This window comes from Erithacus rubecula (genome assembly GCF_903797595.1).
Source record: "Erithacus rubecula genome assembly, chromosome: 2".
In the NCBI taxonomy this organism is placed as follows: domain Eukaryota; kingdom Metazoa; phylum Chordata; class Aves; order Passeriformes; family Muscicapidae; genus Erithacus; species Erithacus rubecula.
In genome coordinates this window covers 69,144,194-69,165,784 of record NC_136685.1, presented here as the reverse complement: position 1 = coordinate 69,165,784, position 21,591 = coordinate 69,144,194, and the positions used below count along the sequence as shown (strand labels likewise).

The 21,591-nt window shown below is 42.2% G+C and overlaps 1 protein-coding gene across 3 annotated transcripts in view; it reads right to left on the bottom strand.

Annotated features, from left to right (window-relative positions):
• Positions 1–11,936: 11,936 nt before the first annotated feature.
• The window catches only part of URB2 (URB2 ribosome biogenesis homolog), a gene marked incomplete at its 5' end in the record, with an annotated part of 17,583 nt that continues 7,928 nt past the window's right edge, over positions 11,937–21,591 (bottom strand). For all 3 annotated transcript variants that reach the window (XM_079330280.1, XM_079330278.1, XM_079330279.1), the window contains 6 exons: positions 11,937–12,650; positions 16,409–16,548; positions 18,169–18,259; positions 18,626–18,868; positions 19,744–19,854; positions 21,016–21,176. In XM_079330280.1, the coding sequence (XP_079186406.1) occupies positions 12,453–12,650; positions 16,409–16,548; positions 18,169–18,259; positions 18,626–18,868; positions 19,744–19,854; positions 21,016–21,176 (944 nt within the window). In that variant the 3' untranslated portion in view covers positions 11,937–12,452. The remainder of the gene's footprint in view (positions 12,651–16,408; positions 16,549–18,168; positions 18,260–18,625; positions 18,869–19,743; positions 19,855–21,015; positions 21,177–21,591) is intronic.

Here is a 21,591-nt window from a genome sequence, read left to right as displayed (position 1 = left end):
CCCAGGTTTTGGAGTGGTTAATCCTGTTATAGAAAACAAACAGCATGCAAAAACTCTCAATTTTTGACAGAACATGTGACACACCACGTAATTTAAAGAGCTTGGTCTGCTGAGACACTTCTCATGTAACAGAGACATCCACCTGTGAGACCCCTTGATTCACAAATGCCAGGATCCCCATTATAAACAACTGGACTTCTGGCAAACATTTTGAACCTCTGCCTACTGCAGCTCTGTCTCCTTGTGACTGGATGTCAATTAGCACTGAGACAGCTCAGTCTCACAGTAACAGTGAGGTGCCCTCCACTCACAGTTCAGACACTTGATTAGTTGCTACAGCTCAGGAAGACACTGCTTATCAGCCAAGCCTCAGCAGCAGACTGCACGCACACTTAGCCTTTCACAAAAGTGAGATAAAAATGTATTTGCTTAAATCTTTTTCATTATGGCTTATGCAAACATGTTTTACCTCAGGTTTGGCCACAGTGCACTCGCCTGCCTGAGCCTCCAGCTCCTAGCAGGTTGTGATTTTAGATCCACAAATCCCAGATTCAAGCCTAGATGATGATGATGATGCCTAAGGCCATGATGTTCTAACAGAGGGCATAAGATCTGCACAGAGCTGACAGCAAGACTAAGGTTTGGACTTTTTATTAGCCTTATCTCCATGGCATCTGATCAACTGTATCCACTCCCTGCTACCAGTTACCTCTGTAAAGCAACAACATTCAGGTCACCAGTTTTACAGTTTGTGAGCAATGAGGGAGACAAATCTCTAGTTTAGAATAGATGAAATCTCCAAATGGCTGATGCATAAAGTGAGAAGCTTAATTTAAAATAGCCAAGTATGGGGTTTTCCCCCACATTTAGAAATCTTCATCACCTGCACATTAGCTCACTAATGTGAATATCACATAGATATTTGCTCTCACAATGCATCAAGGGAAAACTCCATTTCCATGAGTCAGTTCCTGGTAGAGAGCACAGAGAGCTGGATAGTCCTCTGCCAAGAGGAAATTATTAAAGCCAGAAATCAGCCAAAACCATATGGTTACAAAATGTTGGGGTTCCCCACCCACTCTGTAAGGGCAGGGCAGAGTTCTTGCAGATGTTGAGAATCTTTCCTTGGCTCACAAAATGCAGATGAGCACATCTGATCAACTCTTAGCTGTGAAAATACCTAACCCAAGACAAGAGGAACTAAAGGATGAACACAGGAGCATGGCTTAGTGCAGATGGCCCATCATCAGACTGGCAAATGGCAGGGCTTATAGTTTTCATACTGTTGCAGAAGACCCCCAGAAGTTGTTGTGAGCAGAATCAGGGAAAGAGATGGCATTTCAGAAGGTGCACATTGAAAACAAGAGTTTAAAAAGCTCAAAACATTTAGAGCAGGTGAAGCTGCTCAGAAATTTGCTATAGAGGCTGGCTTCACCACAAGCTGTCTCACACACCACATTTATTTCTCAGACCAATTTAAGAGTTGAGAGTTATGGATATAGTTACCACATCTGGCTGAGGGAATATTTCACCCTCAGTACTGAACTGCAGCTTCACTTTTATTTAACAATCACAATAACAGCCCACATTTCTGGAACCTAAGGAATGCTGTAGTGCAGGCAAAAATTATTTCTGTAATCGCTGTGCAAACAGAGGAAGTGCACGAAGGGGTGAAATGCTGCAGATGCTGGGACATGGCACTTAGGAAGGAGGACATGCTGCCTGACAGGGATGACCCTGCCCAGGACTGAAGGTCAGCACCTGGGCAAGATGAAGGGTCATGAGCACAGCTATCCACAAGAGCTGAGCACAGAGCCACCTCAGCCTGTGCTTGGTCAGAGAGCAGTGGAAGACATTGCCTTAATGAAAGTTACAGCACAAGGAGCACACACCACATCCCAGCTTATGCAGCCACAGCTGGGTAGGGCTCCCCTCAAGTGCTCAACACCCTGAGAGGGAAAAGTGCCACATCCCATAGGAATCCAAGGCAAGGAGAATGCAGCCACCCATACTGTGACACATGCCACACAGTCTTCAAGAGCTGCTTTTCAAAGCTCTGGAAGTCCACCACTCCAGCTATCATCTGTCAGCTGCAAGAAATTAGTCTCCCTGTGGCCTTGCTCACCTGCAGCCTACATTGGCTCCAAAAGAAAGGGAAGACAGGGCTACCATGGCAGGGCTTTTATGTTTTAGCTTTTTAGCCTTAACCTTTCCCATTCCATAGTGAAATTCCCATCCCAGCGGTCTTTGAACAAACAAAATAAACACATTCTTGAAGTACTATGAATAGAAACAGCAGGGCAGACCTTGCTTTGAACTGAGATGCACTGGTGATTTCTTCCAGGGAGCTTTTGACTTCAACATTTCCTACTAGCTTAGAAACTAAATCCTGAAACAGACCTGCATCTGAACTTGTAAATGTTTCCTTTTAAAATTGTCCCAAAAGGATGGACTCCCAAGCTATCTGGTTCCTTAACAACAGGGCTGTTATCAGTGAACCCTGAAGTAATGAAACCTTAGTGGCTTATCTTATGCACTGAACAAGGCTTAAAGCTCACTTCTAGCTATAGAAGGGAAACTGCATTACAAGACCTGCAGCCATAAACTTCATTTTTCTCTGGTCCAGTTTCACTCCCTTATTTCTCTTTTGCTGCAGAACTCCCATGTTTCTCAAAGAAAGAGCATCCATTCTTGTGTGAACTCCAAGGCAAGGCTTTAAAGCCAAGGCATGTCTGTTTTGCCACCAAAGGTGTAAATAACTGCAGTACATCTGGCTGTCCTTTGGCCAGCTTTAAACAAAATGTTTGTGATGTCAGACCCTGAGGTGCCAGGATAATGAGAGCTAAAGGGAAGACAGCACCCTCATAACCTCCAAGGCAATTAGTGGCTAAGATTGAAGCTTCACTTTGAGCTTTGGCATCTGTGAGAAAACAGCTAAGAGCTAGTTTGCCTGCTGGTGCTGTGCCTCCATCTGCAGCACACACATACTGCTGGGCAGAGTGGGAGGTGTGACAGGGCTGAGCTCCACCTGCAGTATGCAGGACCAGCAGTGCCCTGGGATTGCAGAGGCAACCCCTGTTGGTTGCATTGACCTATCTGCATCTCCCACCTCGAGTTTTACCAGCTGTGTTTGTCCTGCCTGTGTGCCAAAGATTACTGTCCCACTGTCCCACAGTGAGACAGAGAGACCAGAAGTGTGTTCGCTTCTCTGCAACTCAGCATTTTATTTTTAACCATCCTCTCCAGGAGTTTGGGGGAATGGATCAGGCTTGGAGCTGCAGGGTCTGAGGCAAGACCACAGCTTTGCTCTCTGATGCTGCCATGGGGAAAGCAACCTCCAGCAGGATGCAGAGAGATTGATACAGCCCTGCACTGTTTTGGGTAAACCAGCTGAAATTTCTCCATCCCAGGGCTGTAGGAAGCAATTGCCAGTGGTGGAGGGGGGCACCATTCCTGTCACAACAAATAAACTCCAGTCACTTCTCAGTGTTCATCTCACTCAGTCCCTTTGCAGCCTGCCTGCAGTCCATGGCAAATTCTAGACAGCCAAAGGCAGCAAGGGGAAGAGATGAGCTCCTCTGACAGCCAGGCAGGTGGTTAGTAAGAATCCTTCCATTCCCATCACCCTGTCCTGTCACAAACACTTCTATTTTAAGTCAAGGTTTTATTCCTCCAAGATTTCAGACTAGGTTAGCTCTTCCAGTAAAAGAGGATGCTGACAAATATCTCCCTGGTCTGGCAGAGTTTGAGCTAAGCTGTGGGAGTGTCAAATATACATTAGCTGAAAGAATTCTTACAAAAAACTCCAACTTGCTCCACTTGGCCAGCCACTTTCCATCAAAATGGCACAGGCAGACTACTTGATCCCTAAATTGGGAATTAAGAAATAGAAGAATGGGGCTGATTCTCCATGTTTATTAAAATCTACACTTGAGACCTCAGAGAATGTATCCTGCACGCATCAGCAGTAACATTTTAATCCCTTACTGCTGTGTGGAGGTCAATTTACAATCTGCATTTCTGGAGAGCAGCTCCTGGCTATGCTGGTTTTGGGTTTTTTTTTTACAACCTCCTCCACAGCATTAAAGAGCCATTCCAATACCTGGTCTGCTGCTCTGCAGAAGTATTTGCATACTAGAATTGAAAAGCCACCTCTTAGTCTCCTTTCTGAAAGCTACGGTTCATATACAGTGCCTGGATTCACAGTTAAAAAGCAAAATTCAAAACAACACAATCAACCTAACAAACTTAACCACTAAAATATTAATAGATTTTATTATAATTACCATTATTGGTATTTCCCTTAGTGTTATTTTTCTTGGTGTTGATACTGGTTTAATAGCACTGCTGAGAATATCTAATTAAAGCACGGATAGAACACAACTCCTGCCCTGAACAGCTTAATGTCAAAAATTTGGCTTCATGGAAGATATGTTGCAACCACCCACAGGTTATTGGGTTCACTACAGCAGTAACTATTTCAGGCTCAATCGACTGTGATGTGATACACAAGAGGTCTGGCAAGATGATCTAGTAGTCCCTCCTGGTCTTAAGCTTGTGAATCTAAATAAACAAGACAGGAAGAAGACAGAGGTGAAATCACTTGGCAAATGGCAGAGCACTGCAAAAAAATCACTAAATTCACAGTGCAGCATCCCAGCCACTAAGTCACTGAGTCTCTGAACTTTTCAGGAGCATGCACTTCTTCAGAGAAAATCTTTTATGTCCTTCCACCAACATTTACTGTGAGAGTATGAGCAAAACTGCACATGTATGAAAGCAGCCACACACTGTGTATTTGTGCGTGCTATAAGGGCATGAGCAACAATGCTTGAAGGATAAAGATGGAGAAAGAACACAGGATTTCATTTGCTTTAGATGACAGTTTTCAACACCTTAAACCCTCTGACACAGTCTTTCATGACCTTCCTCCTCCCCTGCAGCTCACCTGCTGTGAAACGCTGGTAGGTTATACCAGTTCTCATAAAAACACCTAAGATACAAGCACATGTAAAAGTCAAACATTCACATAGGTTTTCTTCACCTTGCAATTCCAAGCTATTTTCATGTTCTCCTTTTCTGCAGATTCCAGTCATCCATGACCTCCTTTTTTTTTTCTGCATTTGTGTGTGCAAGCATAAATGTTACATAGATGTGCAATTCCATGTAGGCTAGGGAAGACAGAAGAGAGAAAGCCTGCACAGCTGTCAGCTGGGAATTGCAGGGGTAGGTGGATTTGCACGTAGAATCAAATTGTTCCTCTCCTTTCACAGCAGAGCTTAATTTGCCTTGGTCTCCTCATCATCCCTGTTCCTTTTAATGTCTTTGCTCTTAAAGTTATTAGGAAAATTATCCATTCAATTGCTTGTAGAATCTGCCCAAAGATAAATACATTCAGCTAATAAACCTAGTTAGCAGGATGGAAGGGCAGAATGCCTAATTAATGTATTAATGGTTATAATGCCCTTTGAAGATGAAAAGTGCTGGGAGCTCTAAGGGCAGGTTTCTGCCCCCTGAAGTCCCTAGGAATCATATGCAGAAGCTAATTCTAAACATTTCCACTGCTACAGTGTGGCAGCAAAAAAGATGCATGTACCACAGCTCCTCCTCATCACCCCAGACCTGGATGCAGAGGTGAGCCCATCTTCCAGATACTGCCTGCATTAAGAGAACACAGCTACAAAATCTCCTCCAAAAACAGGATCAGAGGAGTGGTGCTATTGCAGGGAAAGGGCATGTGGGTCAAAGGAGGTTTCCAGCTGGTGAAGTTTTCCAGGGCTCAGAAACAAAACTATTTCTACTCCACAGGTTTCTCCTCATCCAGACAACATTGCACAGGCTGAGATCTGAAGAGCAGATTTGCCTCTTGCTGCAGAAAGAAATCTTCCTTTACAGCAAGGGAAAACAAGTTGCTTAGAAAGTCCCTTAGATGTCACTGCACAAACAAAATACAACCTGCTAATAACAGGTTTCTTACTCACACTTCTTTTGCATGTGGCACCAGGAGGCACGTACTCTAGGCTCTCAGTATTATGGGTTTAGGTTAGGAAAACTTTCATGAGCATATTTTAAATTTCAGTCTGAAGGAATCAGGTACTAGCAGATGACATTTGCATAGCTGTCTCCTGAAGACACTGAACACTGACACTGAACACTGAACAAAGCCTAGAGAAGAGAGAAAATGCACACTAAAACAACAGTAAGATTCACTTACATCTTGTGAGAAGACAAGAGGGGCAGAAATTATGCAGTCAGTCAACATATTTTCTGGGCATATCACTGGGGATGCTGTGGATCAGCTAAATAATGCTGTACCACTCATCTCTGTAGCAGTCTAAAAAAAAAAAATCTCAACTCTCTTAGATGCCCACAGAGCATTAAAAATTCTGCAAACTTCACAAGTGTCTTATGGGTAAGACTCCTGCCTGTGTCAATGGCCAAAGAAGGCAGGTCTCAGCAAGCAAAGCACACAGGTGACCTGCAGCAGGTACAACACCAAAGCCACCACAAAGCCCTGAGCTTTACTCCCAGCCATGGATGCTCAAAATCAGGTGCACTCCTGAGCCTCAGGAGCAGGAACAAGCAGCAGCCACTTGCATCTGGGTAGACCAGCTGTGCTCAAGTGGCAGTAGTTTTTTGCCAGGCTAAAATCAGCATCTGTTTGTTCTAGTGTCTCTCCTTAAGTGATAAGCATGGATGGCCACTTTACCTTCAGGGGATTATGGGCTGACAATTACTGGATGAAGAGTGATAAATCAGCCTTCTCTCCATGAGTTAATACACTCTGATAAAGCTGAGGCTTTGTTTGTGCAGACCACATAATTTACTGATGGCAGTATTGATCAAATTGTCTTTTATGGATTTGTCTGCTTATTCCCCAACATGAAATTTTGAGGGTTTTTTTCCTTTGGTACACTGTCCTTTACTCTTCCTTTCTTTTCCTGGAATATTAACAAACCCCAAACCCAAGAATAAGCTTCCCTGGGGTTACTGGAGGGAACTCCCACGTGCTGCACTAAAACTGGCATAAAAATCTAAACACAAATCAATCACTTCTTCCTACAATGTTGTTTCTTCTCCCACCCACTGTCTCTCACACCTGGCACTGTGTTGGGACAGAGAATGCCCGCTCACAATTCACACTACTGCACACGTGGTTGCCCAGAAAGTTTTCTGGGTGCTTGGAGCAGACCAAATAAAGCAATGGATGTTTAAGGTATACTGAAAATCAGGAGCAGCCTGGTTTTCAAAGCTGCTCTGCTTTCAGCTACCAGAAACTTCTTTCTGTCTTGTAGGCTGCTGATTCCTACCCAAAATTAAATCGTTAATAAAGTCATCTCAGCAGAGTCTTGACAATAGACTGGATGCATCCTAGACCTCCACTCCTGCTCTTTTTGTTCTCTCCCTTCCTACAAAGCAGCCCACAGTTGTCATCCTTAGGACAGCAATGTGCCAGCTTTGTGCACATTTCTGAGCAGCCCCAGCACAGCTCTGTGAAAGCCTGGAGAACCAATCCCTCAAGCACAGGCTGCAAAAAACAAAAGCAGGGACACCTGAACCCAACAAAAAACTTGAACAGATGAATTAACAGAGGACCTGTCTCCAATTTTCCTCTCCTTTTATTCTTTGTTTGCTTTCTGCCAGCTATCCTATCTGCCAGCTACCAGCAAAAACAACCTGTCCTCTGGTTGTGAGGAAGAACTGAAAAGGCATTACAGTGACTTCCCAGCTGGAAAGAGGACCCATGCCCTGCAGCAGCCTCCACAAGAAGATGTCTAACTGAGAGCAGATCATCTGCGGAACTTCTTTCAAGAAGCAATTCTGAATCCAACTTCTACAAATTGTAATTAAAATAATGACAACTGCTTTGGGGCAGAAATTGATCTCCACCAATCTTAAAAGAGAAGCCTCAGGAGCACATGTCAGAATGAAGCTGTCCTGAAATAAACAAGTCTACACCTGGAAAGGAGTAAGCAGTCACCACTTGAAAGCCATGCCAGGCCTGTACCTCTTGTCACTCTATGCTTGCATTAATAGATTCCTACAAAAGACAAAATTGAATTGATCATTTTTGCTTGCTACCACCTTCAGAAACAGGTCACAAAAATAACAAAATTATACTGACCAAAATGTTGGTATCCTTCTTTGGAAGAAAGGGGATGGCAATACAGCTTAGTCACTTGGAGGGTGTTCATTTATTCTTCCCAGATTCTCTTAAAGAACTGCTAAAAGGTTTGCTAGAGGGTTCTCCTAGACTAAAACTTCTGAGAAGGTCACAGGGACACACTTTCTTTCACAATTTTTTCAGATTTTAAAGTCAATTAAAAAAAAAAATCTTTTTTTTTTTTTTTTTTAAGATATATGAAAACAAATCAGCACCACTCCACAGCAAGTCAGGTTTCACTTCCGCTTGTCTGTGACATAAATATTACTGGGTAAGTACAATAACAGGAGCCTCTTCCTTTCTGGAAATTTTGACTGCTTGCAGAACACATCACTGATTATTCAGCAGCAAATGTCAGTACTGCCTACAATGGCACTTTTACATGTTTTTCATTGAAAAAAAAAAAGCAGTCATTTAGCTGAAAAAAAGAAAAAATTGTTCTATGCTGAGGAATTCACCACTTCCCTGGGGAGATTACTCCAATGGCCAATTGTTCTGTCTGTGAAAAATTTTCCTCTTGTGTCCAATTGGAATGCCCCCAGTTTTACCATTAGCCTTTGTGTTTTCCATGTAATTCCTTGTAAAAAGGGAGTCTTCATCTTCTTTGTAGCCACCCTTTAAACACAGGAGCACAGTGATAAGGTCTCCCTCTAAACCTTATTTTCCCAAGGCCAAACAAACCCAGTTGTCTCAGCCTTTTCTCCCATGGAAAGCTTCCCAGTCCTTTGATCATCACTGTGGCCCTTCCCTGGACCTTCACAGCAGGCAATAAAATTGATCACATTATTCCTGGTGTGGCTGAATAGAGTGGGATAATGACTTCTCTCTGCTGGTGATGCCCTTGTCGATGGGATTGACTATCCCATTGGATTTCTTTGCTGCATGTTCACTCATACTGAGCTTTTTTGTTCATTGGAACCCACAGGTCCCTTTCTACAGAGCTGCACCCCACCCTGGCAAATCCCAGCCTGTGCTGGACTCTTGGATTATGTCTTCCCAGGTGCAAGACCCTATGTTTGTCTTTGCTGAACTTCACAAGATTTTGTTAACCCAGTCTTCCAGCCTATACAGTCTTCTTGCAGCTTGGCTCTCCTGCCCCAAGTGCTCACTTCCCCACTCAATATCATCAGCAAACTGTGTCACTGAAGACATTTAATGTTTCAGGTACAAAAATCTCCCAAAGTACTCCTTTATTCATATTATTATGTTTTAATCCATAAAGGTAGCTTTGCAAGGAGCCTTCTGTTATCCAGAAGCTCCAGAACTGCATCAAGTAAACAAATAGGAAGCTACTGATTCATTTCAAGCTTAAAGGAAAACACACAGTACATAGTCTCTTCCCAAAAGGTATGATCAGGAAAATAATTTTTGAATAAGTAACACAATTTCTAACATCTCAAATGTCTCAACATTTCTATCCACAACTGCAAGTAAATCAAGTATTAAGCCCCACCACCAGTTAAGTAGAAAGATCAGCTGATTTTCACAGCCGCTACAAAAAACCACAGGGTTAATAAACCCAGTGTGATTTTTGTTGGTCTTGACTGCTTTTGCCTTTCCTGTTTCTTGCTATTTGAGCCAGTCTTGGCACAGCAGACTTGGGCACTGCCCATGCACCAGTAAAAAACACCACACAGTCACAGGCTGAGCCAGTGGCATGGCCAGCAGGACCCTGAGATGACAGTCTTCAAGTTCTGCCTACAGGAGGAATTTCTGTCCATGCTGCAGCAAGAAAAGCCCTCATAAGAGATATGCTGCATCAACAATTGGAAATCTGGCCAAGAATATCTCTGGCAGAAGCCTGTAAGGCCTGGAGATTGACTCACCCAGAGCAATGCTCCATTGAATCAAAGGTCATGATCCCTGGCATTGACCCCTGAGATGGTGTTTGTTCCAAACCCTTTACCTTCCTGATGTTCAGAGCTCCGTAAATGAACCCAGCCTAGGAGGAAGGGCTCCAAAACTGATTTCAGACAGCACAAGGGTGCTTTGTACCCTTGCAGGATGGCCCCATCGTGTGACAACAGAGCAAAACTGCACCCACGTGGGAATGCACTCGGGAGCACAAAGCCTGCTTTCTCAGCAGGTGGTCCTCTGCCAGTGATTTAATTTATTCTAGCCAAAAAAAAAAAAAAAAAAAATCGGGAGCAGTTCTTGGACAAAGACCTGGGATTAGCAAGTGAAAGACAGCCTTCCTTTTAACCCCTTTGTCACTTCTACACAGAACCACTGCTTTGTGCTTCAGAACTTCACTGCTTTGCATGGAGAAGGAAGGGGGCTGTGGGATAAGTGGCAGTTGCACAGGGTATTTGAAATAAAGGTTTAATTGTGGCAGGATTTCAGATTTTCATTCATTCAAGCACTGTGCCCTTTTGACAGTGGGGGTTTGTTAATTCCATCACCCCTATACATCTAAGTCACTTACACATTTTTATTTTCAAGCCAAGAAGTTAAAATTGGTAACATTTTAAAGGTTAGTATTAATTACATAAAACTGATCTCAGCTCAACCAGTTTACCTCCTCTGGCTAACATTATTCACTGTGGTCTGCACTCAGAAGCTTTTGAGCTATGTGTGTGGCTTGCACCATATGGCTGCATCAGGGGAGCCTTGACACTTACACGCCAGAGATGCTACCTCACTTCCTTCCTCCCTCACTTCCTCCCCCGCTCCAAACCCAGCTCTTTTTTTCTGCTGCTCTTTCCACATCCTCTCCCAGTGCTCAAAACCTTCCTTCATTCGTGTATTAACTGTCTCCATCCTGGAGACCTGCCCTCTTTGATGCCCCTTTGGATGTCTCCAGCTCCCACGTTTCCCTTCTGGGATCTATGCCACTGTCCCACTTCCTGGTGGGGCAGAAGTAACTCCCCTTCCTATTGCTGGCCCACATGAAATAAAATACAGAAGTGGCCCAGTGCTGCAGAGGATCCAGCTTGGATAGAGTTAACTTGTTTCATGGCAGCCTAAATGCCACTGTGGTTTGTGTTTGTGACTAGAACAGTGTCAATAACATAGCACTACTACTTCTGAACAGCACTCGCACAGTATCAAAGCCCTCCAAGATGCTTTTTCAGGATGAGAGGAGGGTCATCTCCAGTCCAAAGGATGACATTTAGGAAGCCCTGATCACCTCCCTCATCTGAGCCACATGGAGTCTTTTGCCCCAGACAAACTTTATCCTTTGGACCTTGCTATGAGGCAGATGGACCCAGAAAAGTGGTAAGCCACATTTCAGTCTCCTTCTGCCCATCCCCTATCTATAGATTAAAGCAGATAATCATATGAGAGTATTGAGTTCTTTCTACTACCTACATGTACGTGTGAAGACTGTTTTACCATTTACATAAAAATTTAGATCTTTAGTATGCATCATTTAAAAAAAAATAACTTGTCATTTAGCTAATGAAAGGGAGCTATTTGGTAAAACTTGATAAAGCTTCCTGTCACAAGCTGAGCTGAGCTGCAAGAAGTCAAGGGCTTACTCTTAACCTAGACTGAATGCAAAGCAACAAGGCTCAGCTTAGACCAAGAAGAGTCTCAGACAGTAACAGTGGTAATTAACATTTGTCACAAGCTATGTACACTAAGAGTGATGACAGCTCAGATGACTAAGTGTAATTGCTTAATGACAGTAAATCAACCAGAGCTCCAGGTAGTCAGTCTTTTTGATTATCATGAGATCAGAGGGTAATATAGTTGGGAAAGAAATTCAATAGGTCAGACCAGGTTGTCCAGGGCTGGACTGGACAGCAAGACCAATCAAGCAAAGAGATACAATCTTTCAAATTTTTTACTGTTACTTCTACAGGTTTGCACTACCATATAGCTGTGTAACATGGACAAATTTCTCAGTTACAAAATGTAAAATAATGGTACAAAAATAAGCGCTTTAACTGCTTTAATTCTGCTTACCATGTAAGCAAAAGCAGGGGTTATATCCCTCACTGGCTTTTAGACCAGACTATTGCTTCCACAGGAAAGCACCATGATGTGCCAAAGCCTGAAGCCTGACATCTGCTGCCAAAGTGCAGTGAGCTCGAGGCTCCCTGAGAGTTCACCAGGGGCCAGCAGAGGCACAACACAGGACCAGAACCACAGCACATCCTCCCTCCCCAGTTCCCTTTTTCCCCATTATGAAGGCTGGCTGTACAGGAATAAACACAATTCATGTTTAGGATCTTCCTCAGGTTCGATCTTACTCGTCATTCCAAACCAATCAGCAGCTGAGCATCTTATAAGTGCTGCAAGATCAATTTATAACTGATCAGGCAGCACCAGGCAGGATTCATCATGCAGTGTACTTTTCCTCCCCCTGCTTTTTGGCTTTGTGGTAGTGGTTGTAATCATTATACAGATCCTTGAAGACTTCCCTCACGCCTGCTGGGAGCGATGTATTTAAGAACTTGATGTCCCGTTCAATGCAAAGGTCAAGGATGTGATATATTCCTTCTGTGAGATGTGCCTTCACAGCTGGGTGCAGAGTCACCTACAAGAAGAACAAAATTGCCTTAAAGACTGAAAGGCAAGAAAGCACAGTTTCCACAGTCAGTGAACATTAAATGCTGACAATGTTATCTTTTGCATCAGACCATCTGGAACAGCCCATTAGATAAAATTCAAGATTTTGACTTGTGCAGTATTTTCCTGGATTTTGCAAACATGTTTTGCAAAACAAGCACAGTCCTTGCATTAAAATCCATAGGAGTACTATACACACTGCTGCAGTGGCAAAGACACTAATCATCCTGGAATCACACAGACACTCCTCACCACAACAACTCTAATTTAAAAATCCCTAAATTACTTGCCTTGGATTACACATTTCAGTAGATTCTGTATGACTCCTATAGGCTGTATGCTATTAAGTCAGTTTCAAATGAGCACTTCCTTTAGGCTGCTCTCTCATTTACATTGGGTAGTCAAACAATTTTAACTTATCACTTAACAATTTCATATTTATCCAATATTTTTTTTTCTGAGTACTTCAATGTGCAAGCCTTAATAAAAGAAGCCTTCAAAAATCTCAGGAGATGTATATTTCCCTAATTTGTTTTAACACCAGGAATCAGGTACCTTGCCAGAAGTCATGCAGAAAGTTGGAAGAATACAAGAAATGACTCAGGACTCGGCACCCTGCTCCCAACATTACCTCTGCTCAACCCCACAATCAGCAGGACTGCCACTAACAACAAGGAACATCAGTGCTGACTCTGGAGTCCTCTACTGCTCCAGGCTAATTGAAATTTGTCCTGTGCTCACAAATCACTTGCTAAATACTTCACTGCTCAAGACAGTGCTGGCCTCTGGCATCATCACACTATTTTTGCTGCAGAACCATGTCTTATCTTTGCTGAATCCCAAAATTAGCTTTATGCCTTCAGATGTGAGCCTCTGCACTCCAGGCCTAATGAAAATTACATAAAAAGCTGTCATTAAAATTCATGCTTCTTTCTTCCTTAGGCAACTAATAAACTTTCTACTAATGAAGTGTACTCCTCATCAGTGTGACAGGCTCCCGCCCTCTTTCTGCCCTAAAGTGGAATGGCTACTGTGTTTTGTTAGATCCACTAACATAGCAGGAAAAAACATATAGCAGGCATCAAGGCACATAAGACTTCCTTTAGATCTGCAACCCTGAAGAGTTTGCATGTCCAAGAGGTTGTAAATTTCTCCCTTCTCTGTCAGTTGATCAATTGGTTTGTTTACAACAGATGTTATTTCTCCCTACACTATGCAATACAGTTGGAGAACAGCTGAGCATCACAGCTCCCAGTGAATGCACTGGGCTGGGTTCTCCCTTCCTAGGGCAGAGAAATGACTGCAGATAACAAGGACAGGAAAACCCACAGCTATTGACAATATGGGCCAGATGGCCCACTTGGGATAAGCAGCTATCTCAGAGCTGCAGTTAATGGAACTGCAGCCCTCACATCACAAATTCATCTGGACCCATGCCTTATTTGGGCCATTCTTGCTTTGCAGTTTCCTATAAACACCACTAACACCATGGGAAGCAGAACCAAAGATTTAAACAGCTGCCACTACTGGCTGGCAGTTAATTATACTTGTAAGTGGTTTATGGTCTATACAGTTAGCACAACCAATTTGTCAAGCATTATAGAGCTCTTGATGTGAGACATTAAATGTGTGAAGAGGTATTTCACTATTGCTGAATTAAGCAACAGCTCACAGGCAACAAGCAGAAAGCACTGTCAACAGTATGAAAGAGATGCCACCCACTTCAGTAAGTAATCTTTCTAGATTAATACAAAATAATTCGTGATATAAAGAGGAAGCACTGAGGGAGCTGTTACACAACCACTTTAGGGTAAGTGACTCCTTAGGCCAGTAGTTTTCATCAGTTCTAGTTCACAGACCCCTAAAAGGGTTCCAGTAAGTATGCAGATGCCTATATAAAGACTTAAAACCACTAACATGTTTTTCTCAGTTATCTTTGATGGACCCTCAGGGTCTTCATATCACAGGAAGAAAGCACTGATCCTGACTCAGAAGAGATGAATGTTTCAAAGAGTTTTTCTCTCTCTCTGCAGAGCAACATGAAAGATGTGTACATGCCCCATTTAAGACAGGCATCTGAGGCCTCTCTTTCCTCTGATATCCATCAATTCTCAGCAGTCTAATGAGCAAATAAATCATTGCCTACTTGTGATCTATCTGTTCTGTCAGACAGAAAACACTCCTTTGCCACAGAGTCTGGTGGCTCACTACACCAATTCCCCCTTCCATAACCAAAGGTTCCATGCATACATTACTGATCTGTGGTTTCACCTATCATCCATCATTTCCCATTTCCCAGTGAATATCTTGCACAAAACTTTCCTAGAAATCTCATGAGACTGTGTACTGCTGCTAACACTGAGACAAGTGTCCTTTAAACTTAGGAAGGTCATTTAACAATTCAAGTCAGGCTTTCAGACTTACATTCAGTGATGACCAGATTACAGAATTCACAGATGGTTAAAGGGAACAGAAGTTGTCTTAACAGCAATCTTCTTTTTGCTGAACTACTACATACATTATGTAAACAATAACCAGTGAACCAGGAACACTAAATAATATGCTTAAAATCTGACATCTCCCATTGTTTTGCTCCCCCACCCTGCTCCCCCTCTCAAAAAAAAAAAAAAGAAAAAAGAAAAAAGATGAGCAACAGAGAAGGCAGCAACATTTAACCTCTGTAATAACCTCCATGTTTAGTTACACTAGTTACACCACAATCCTTCAGAAACATAGCACTGGTTAGGTTTTGGGGCTTTTTAAGAAGGCCTAAAAACAAAGACTGTATTTCCTTTCTGTATTTCAGCCCAGGCCAGAATCACAAATAATCAGTTTGCAGGTACTTGCAACACAAGCAGCATTCAAACCCTGGTGAAATCTAAATCTATTGGGCTGAAGAAAATGACAAGCTGAAGTTATCTTTGGATGAGAAACTCATCCAAGTCTGTCATCCATAAGAGCAGAAGTAGTTGCTTTCAGTAAGGATCAGAATGATATCCTTGGTACAGAAGGAGAATTACTGAAAAGCTAACAATTCTTGCCCTGGTAACATTTTTTCCATTCACCTATTCATTTAGACCATATTAAAAGATATTTTCCAGGAGAATGATCCACCATTACTTTGCCAGATGGGGCCTTATTTACTGTGAGTCCTGGACAACTGAAAGTATATGGGAGATAAACTTAACTACCAGATGTATAAGGAAGACATTTTTAACAATGGTGGTGGCAAAACTCTGGAACAGGTTGCCCAGAGAGGTAGTGGATATCTCATCCCTGGAAACATCCAAGGCCAGGTTGGAAGTGAGTGCAAGCAACCTGATCTATTTCAAGATGTCCCAGCTCATTGTAGAGGACTTGGACTATATAACCTTTAAAGGTTAACTTCCAACCTTTTAACCCAAACCATCCTATGATTCTATGATGAAAATCAACACCCAACATGGCACTAAAGCAAATCAGCTTTGTACCTGGGCACTGCATTGTTTTACCTTAAAAGAAAAAACCCACAGCCCACACCTTTAGAAAATTTTCCAGGAGTTTGGTAAGAAAGATTCTCAAGAACTCTTGCATAATATAACGGTCTGGATCAAACATGTATCTCCATGAGGCATAACAATTTCTGTAACTTCACAAATGTTACAAAATTTAACAGAGCTGCCTTTGAAACAGAAACTCCAAAGCTAGTACAATACTGTGTCACTTTCAAGATGAATAAGAACATACCTTCTGCAGTTCAGTCACATACTGGGCCACCATGAAAGCAGAAAACACAGTGAAGTTCTCCATTTCTGCAGCAATATGAGTATACATCCGTTCCACCAAATGTGCACATTTCAGTATCACTTCAAACTCATCCATGTTGCCTAAAACACAAAGTGAGAGGCAGCCTGACATCTGAGGCTTAAAAATATCAGGGAAAAAAGCCTAAAGAATCACTCAGTCTTCCATGATCCTTGAACTACACAAGGCCAAGAACAGCTTGCCTATTTTATCATCTTTTCTTATCAAACCACAGCTAGAGGCCCCCCACAACACACAAAATACATCTCTTAGAAGGGCTATTTTGTAAGAGCACACTGATTTCAATTTCATTGCACTGCAAGACAAAAATTACTTGTTATAGATGTTGAAGTGCTCAAAACAGCAGTTATGGTCCCTTCCACAATTCAGTCTCAACTAGCACTGTGGAGAAGAGAACAAGGAGACAAGAAAATTGTATTCCCTACCTAGAGAAAATCAGAAGACATTTCTTAAAAACAGCATAGTAAGAAAGTTTTCTGATGAGATCTATTATGTGGAATATAGCAGCAAAAGCTATATCACTGGAGACATCTGAAGTGAGACTAGAGAATCAGCTGAGAATTAACTCAGTAGGCAGAGAATGAAGAGAGCTAGTACAAACAAGGGAGAAGGGAAATCCAGAAATTACTTTCATGTTATCTGTTACAAAAACAGAACAATCCTATAAAGATAAACAGCATCATTTTCAGCTTGAGGATGCCACATACCTGTAAGCTTCCTGTGATGATTTCCTTGTGTAAACATATTGCAGAAGCAAGAAAATTCTCCAAATTTGGCACCAGTTTAACACACCTTTTCCTCTATCACTGAGTCTCAGCTAATACATTCCTCTACAGCGAATACACACACTAATATTTGCCCAGAGCTGTGGGCAATGTATCAGCTGAGATAAATCTGAACATGGCACAGGCTAAGATATCAGCAGAAAGTTGGGATACAAACAGTTTCAGGCCATGAAGTTAACTTGTCTCAAACTTTCCACCATTAATGACAGGGTGTTTGTGTCCTGACAATCTTAATCATTGTGGACATCTCTGACTTGTCTACTTTGACTATGTAAATTCTTTAATAACTTCCAGTAAGAAGTCTGCTTTTTTCCCTTCCTCTTAGGATATTTAATTACATTTATTCCAAATCCTTGACCATACACATTTATCATCTAATCCCAACTGATGCTTCAGATACATGTAGAATTCTCATACTTAGCACAGAATGGTGACAAACACAGCTCTGTAGCAAACATAGTTCCAATCTCAAGAAATTCCATTTAGTAGCATCTATTTGGGGTTACAACTCACACATATTAGCATGAATCACTGGACCACAAAGCCACCATGCTTGCAGACACAGAGGTTGATAGACAGAGCAGAAATAGAGCACAGCAAGCCTTACTGCTTCCTCTTTACTTTCCAGCCAGTCAGTGAAGAATAACTTATTCACCAGAAGCAATGCTGTCTGCATGCAGCTCCCCAGGAGCCCCAGTAGTCTTCCCAAGCTCATAACACCACAAAGCTCATCCCCAATTTTTCATAAAGGACAGATAGGGCTGACAGTTTCAATGCCACAGCTAGTTTTGACAACTTTGTCCTGCTCAGCATCACCTCTTCTAGAGCGTGTATATATATATATGTATATATAAAAAAATATATATATATAATGCAAAGGTGGAAAAGATATGGTACCTTTGTCTCCTTTCTGACGTCCTTCGTGCATGACAGAAACAACCAGACGATGGAAACTGCACAAAAAAGATGGTGCTGCTTTCAAGAGCACCTGAAAAAGACATGAAATAAAAACATCTGAGATTACATAGTAGAGGGAGTGGAGAGGGTAGAAACTATCTTTTCATTCTGCATCCTAAGCCATTTATGCTTCTAGAATCAATCACAGAAAAAGGAAACATTTTTTTCTAACCTAGCATCAGATGTTCAAAAGCAATCCCCTGTCAAAGAACAACAATGCAAAACCAAGCAAAGCAGAACAACTGAATTTATGTGATTTTGAGATTCCCAGCCTTTTAAATGACAAACAGTACAATGCACTTTCATACTATCAAGACAAAATATCTCAAAACCATACTAAAAAAATTCTATCACTGTTTGCTCTTTCAAGCTTTTCCCCCTTCTCCCAGCCCCTCACCTTTGGATGACACTGCACAATAGAGAAGAGCACTTCATGGACCCCCAGGAAGACACCACGATACTCTTCTGTCTTCAGATGATCCAGAGGGACTGCTAGAAGAATGCTGAATGCCAATGAAACGTGATGTGGATTCACAAGAACCCCTTCTCCCTGCCTTAGCAGAGCTGCTACAGTCTCTAGAATAGGTATAACTATGATGGGAATCAGTGACTGGTCCTGACAGGCCTCTTTGGTTAGCAGCTACAAGAAAGGAAACAGACAATGAGAAATGCATAGCCATTTATCACTGGTGTTGGGACACCAGAGAACCCTAAGGCTCTGCCTGTAGTCAATGGAACTAGACTTTTGCTAGCTGGACTGGTAGGGAGACTCCTGCACCTGAGCCACTTTCATGCAACTGTGCTCTGTGTGAGGATGCATTTGATGCATTTCAAATAAACACTGCTAGCAACTATTCCCCAGCCCCCCAGAGCCCAGCACCTCTTTGCACCTCTTCACATGAGTACAATGATGCAGTTCATGCATGCAGACATACCAAAAAGGGCAGAAACTGCAAGCTTATGATTCCCAGGCATTGCAGAACCAACCTCTGATAAATTCTTGCCTAGAGATATCATCCCAAGAAAAGAAAAACCTACATCACTACGTTCATACGCTGTACAAATGAAGGGCTGAAAACTTGAGTTTGATTAGTTTCCTTTTCATAAATCAGTGAATTTATATAATTACTATTTTCTATAAGGACCTTTTAAATTTTGTTTTGCTGCTGTTGGCTTCTGAGGCAACACATGGCTCACAGTTACCTTCTCCTTTGGACAGCAGGAAGGACAGAAGACACACTCTCTACCCTGCAGTCTAACAAGTTTCTCCCAAGCTCCACATTACATGGTGTAGCTCCATAAAATTACTGCATATAAGAAATGGATGACCTGCACACTGCACTCACAGGAGGAGATTTACTTGAGGAAGGAGGAGGAAAAGGGTCTAGACAGAAGTGTTCAGATGAATCTGGCACGGATTTGTTTAGTTTTTGTTCCTATGTGTCTCTGTGCACTGCTAGAGACTCTAACAGATAGCAGGGGTAGGTGATGAAGTTACAGTAAAGAGATACTTACAGCTAAAGCTGTGATTATCTGTGGGCTGGCAAACCAGAATGCTTTCTCTTTGTCTCCAGTTAATGGGCAGCTGAGCAACAATTTGGTTAGAGTAACAGCTGACAATACTTCCTGCAGAAAGCAGACGGATCATCAGTCAGGGGTACAAGGCACACTGGCTCCTTTCAAGTACAGAAGAGCTCTTTCAAAGCCAGTGCACTTTTGACACATGAAAGGCCTCCCACCAATACCTCTCTTTGGAAATTGTGAAGTAAGCAGCAGCTCAGCAGAATTCAATGCACTGAGCAATACTGACCCAAATATATTTTATACCACATTTGCTCCACAATCGACTTACTGTACAAAAAGGCTTACATTACTTTTAAGAAAGGAAAGCCTTCTCATGCAACTGACACTAGATAACACAGAGGCAATACAAGGATACCAGTACACTATAAATTAAGAATACTGCTTTTGGCAGCAGGGTTTTACTTGCTAGTTGCTTATACAGAGTGATAGAAGAAGCACATTGCAAGCTACATTCAGGTGGCAGGAATTCAGGAATTTCAGATAAACTTTCAAAACGATGCATCAAGAATTGATGCAGCACATCCACGTCACTTTCTAACAAAAAAGACAAGGCTGGACAACCCCACAAGTTTAATTCAAGTGTCATTCTCAAGCCACTGGGCTTTCTATGGAGCATACAGCTGACTTGGTTGCCATAAGTGTTAAATACATCACCACTGGTGCTTAAGCTGCTCTGAAGAGGGAACAGAATTTGAAAAGATACTGAGTGCTACCTGGTTATTGCTGAATAGTCTTTAGAGCAACAAGTACCAAAAGCACAGATGCAGTTTTGGTTTTACTTAAAAAAAAACAGCACTTCTAAAAGTGCCTTTAACCTTATAAAAAAGAGTCACAGAAAAACACTGACTGCTGGTATCTGTTGTGCAAGAGGTCTGAGCAGCAAGTAGGAAAGAGCTTTCAGCATGGCCTGTAACACCACAGCCAGGTGATTTCTGTCAATACATGGAATTGAGACTGCTGAGCCCTTAAGCTGGACAGAAAGTTTTCTTGAGTAGGTTTGGATGATCTTTCCATCTCTCAAGTTATATACAGAATATAGCAGTCACCAAGCCCTTATCCATGTAAATTAATTTGACCTGACCAATGAAAATAAAGCAGGAAGAAGAAAAATATATTTAAAATATGTCATTCAACCAACAACCTTTTCTCAAGATATAGCAGACCACAGAAGGAAGTTGACAACACATTAAGCTCATGCCTTACTTTAGCCTTCTGCTGCCAAACATTCCTCACTTCCAGTCCCTGCAGGACCAGCCTCATTATGGCATAAAACTCCTCAGCAGAGCAGTTTCCCAGCACCTTGATAAGCACCTCTGTCAGCTCCATCTCCACACTTTGGATCACCTGGATTGTAATTGCAGGACCTGCATATTCAAGAGAGAAAAGTAATCAATTCCCAAGACAAGGACTTCCACAGGTAAGAACAGGACAAACTAAAAATACAACAGCTCTGGGGATACCTTTTCAACACTCAAATACATAGAGGGCTTGATACTTCACCTTTCCCCCACTAGTGCAATGACTTGATGATCTCAAGTATATCCTACCCTCAGGTTCACAGAGCAGTCATCATAGCAATAAAAAGTCTTCAATATTACAGAAAGACTACACACCAAAGCAGCTGCACGAGCCAAGGGAGCATGCTAAACAAGCCACAGGTCTTTTCTACAAATGGTGGCCAGAGATCCATCACAAATCACAGAAGCATAAAGCTTATTTTATGACTACTTAATGGCAACACAGACACTGAAATCACAACTGTAGTTCACTTGAACAGTG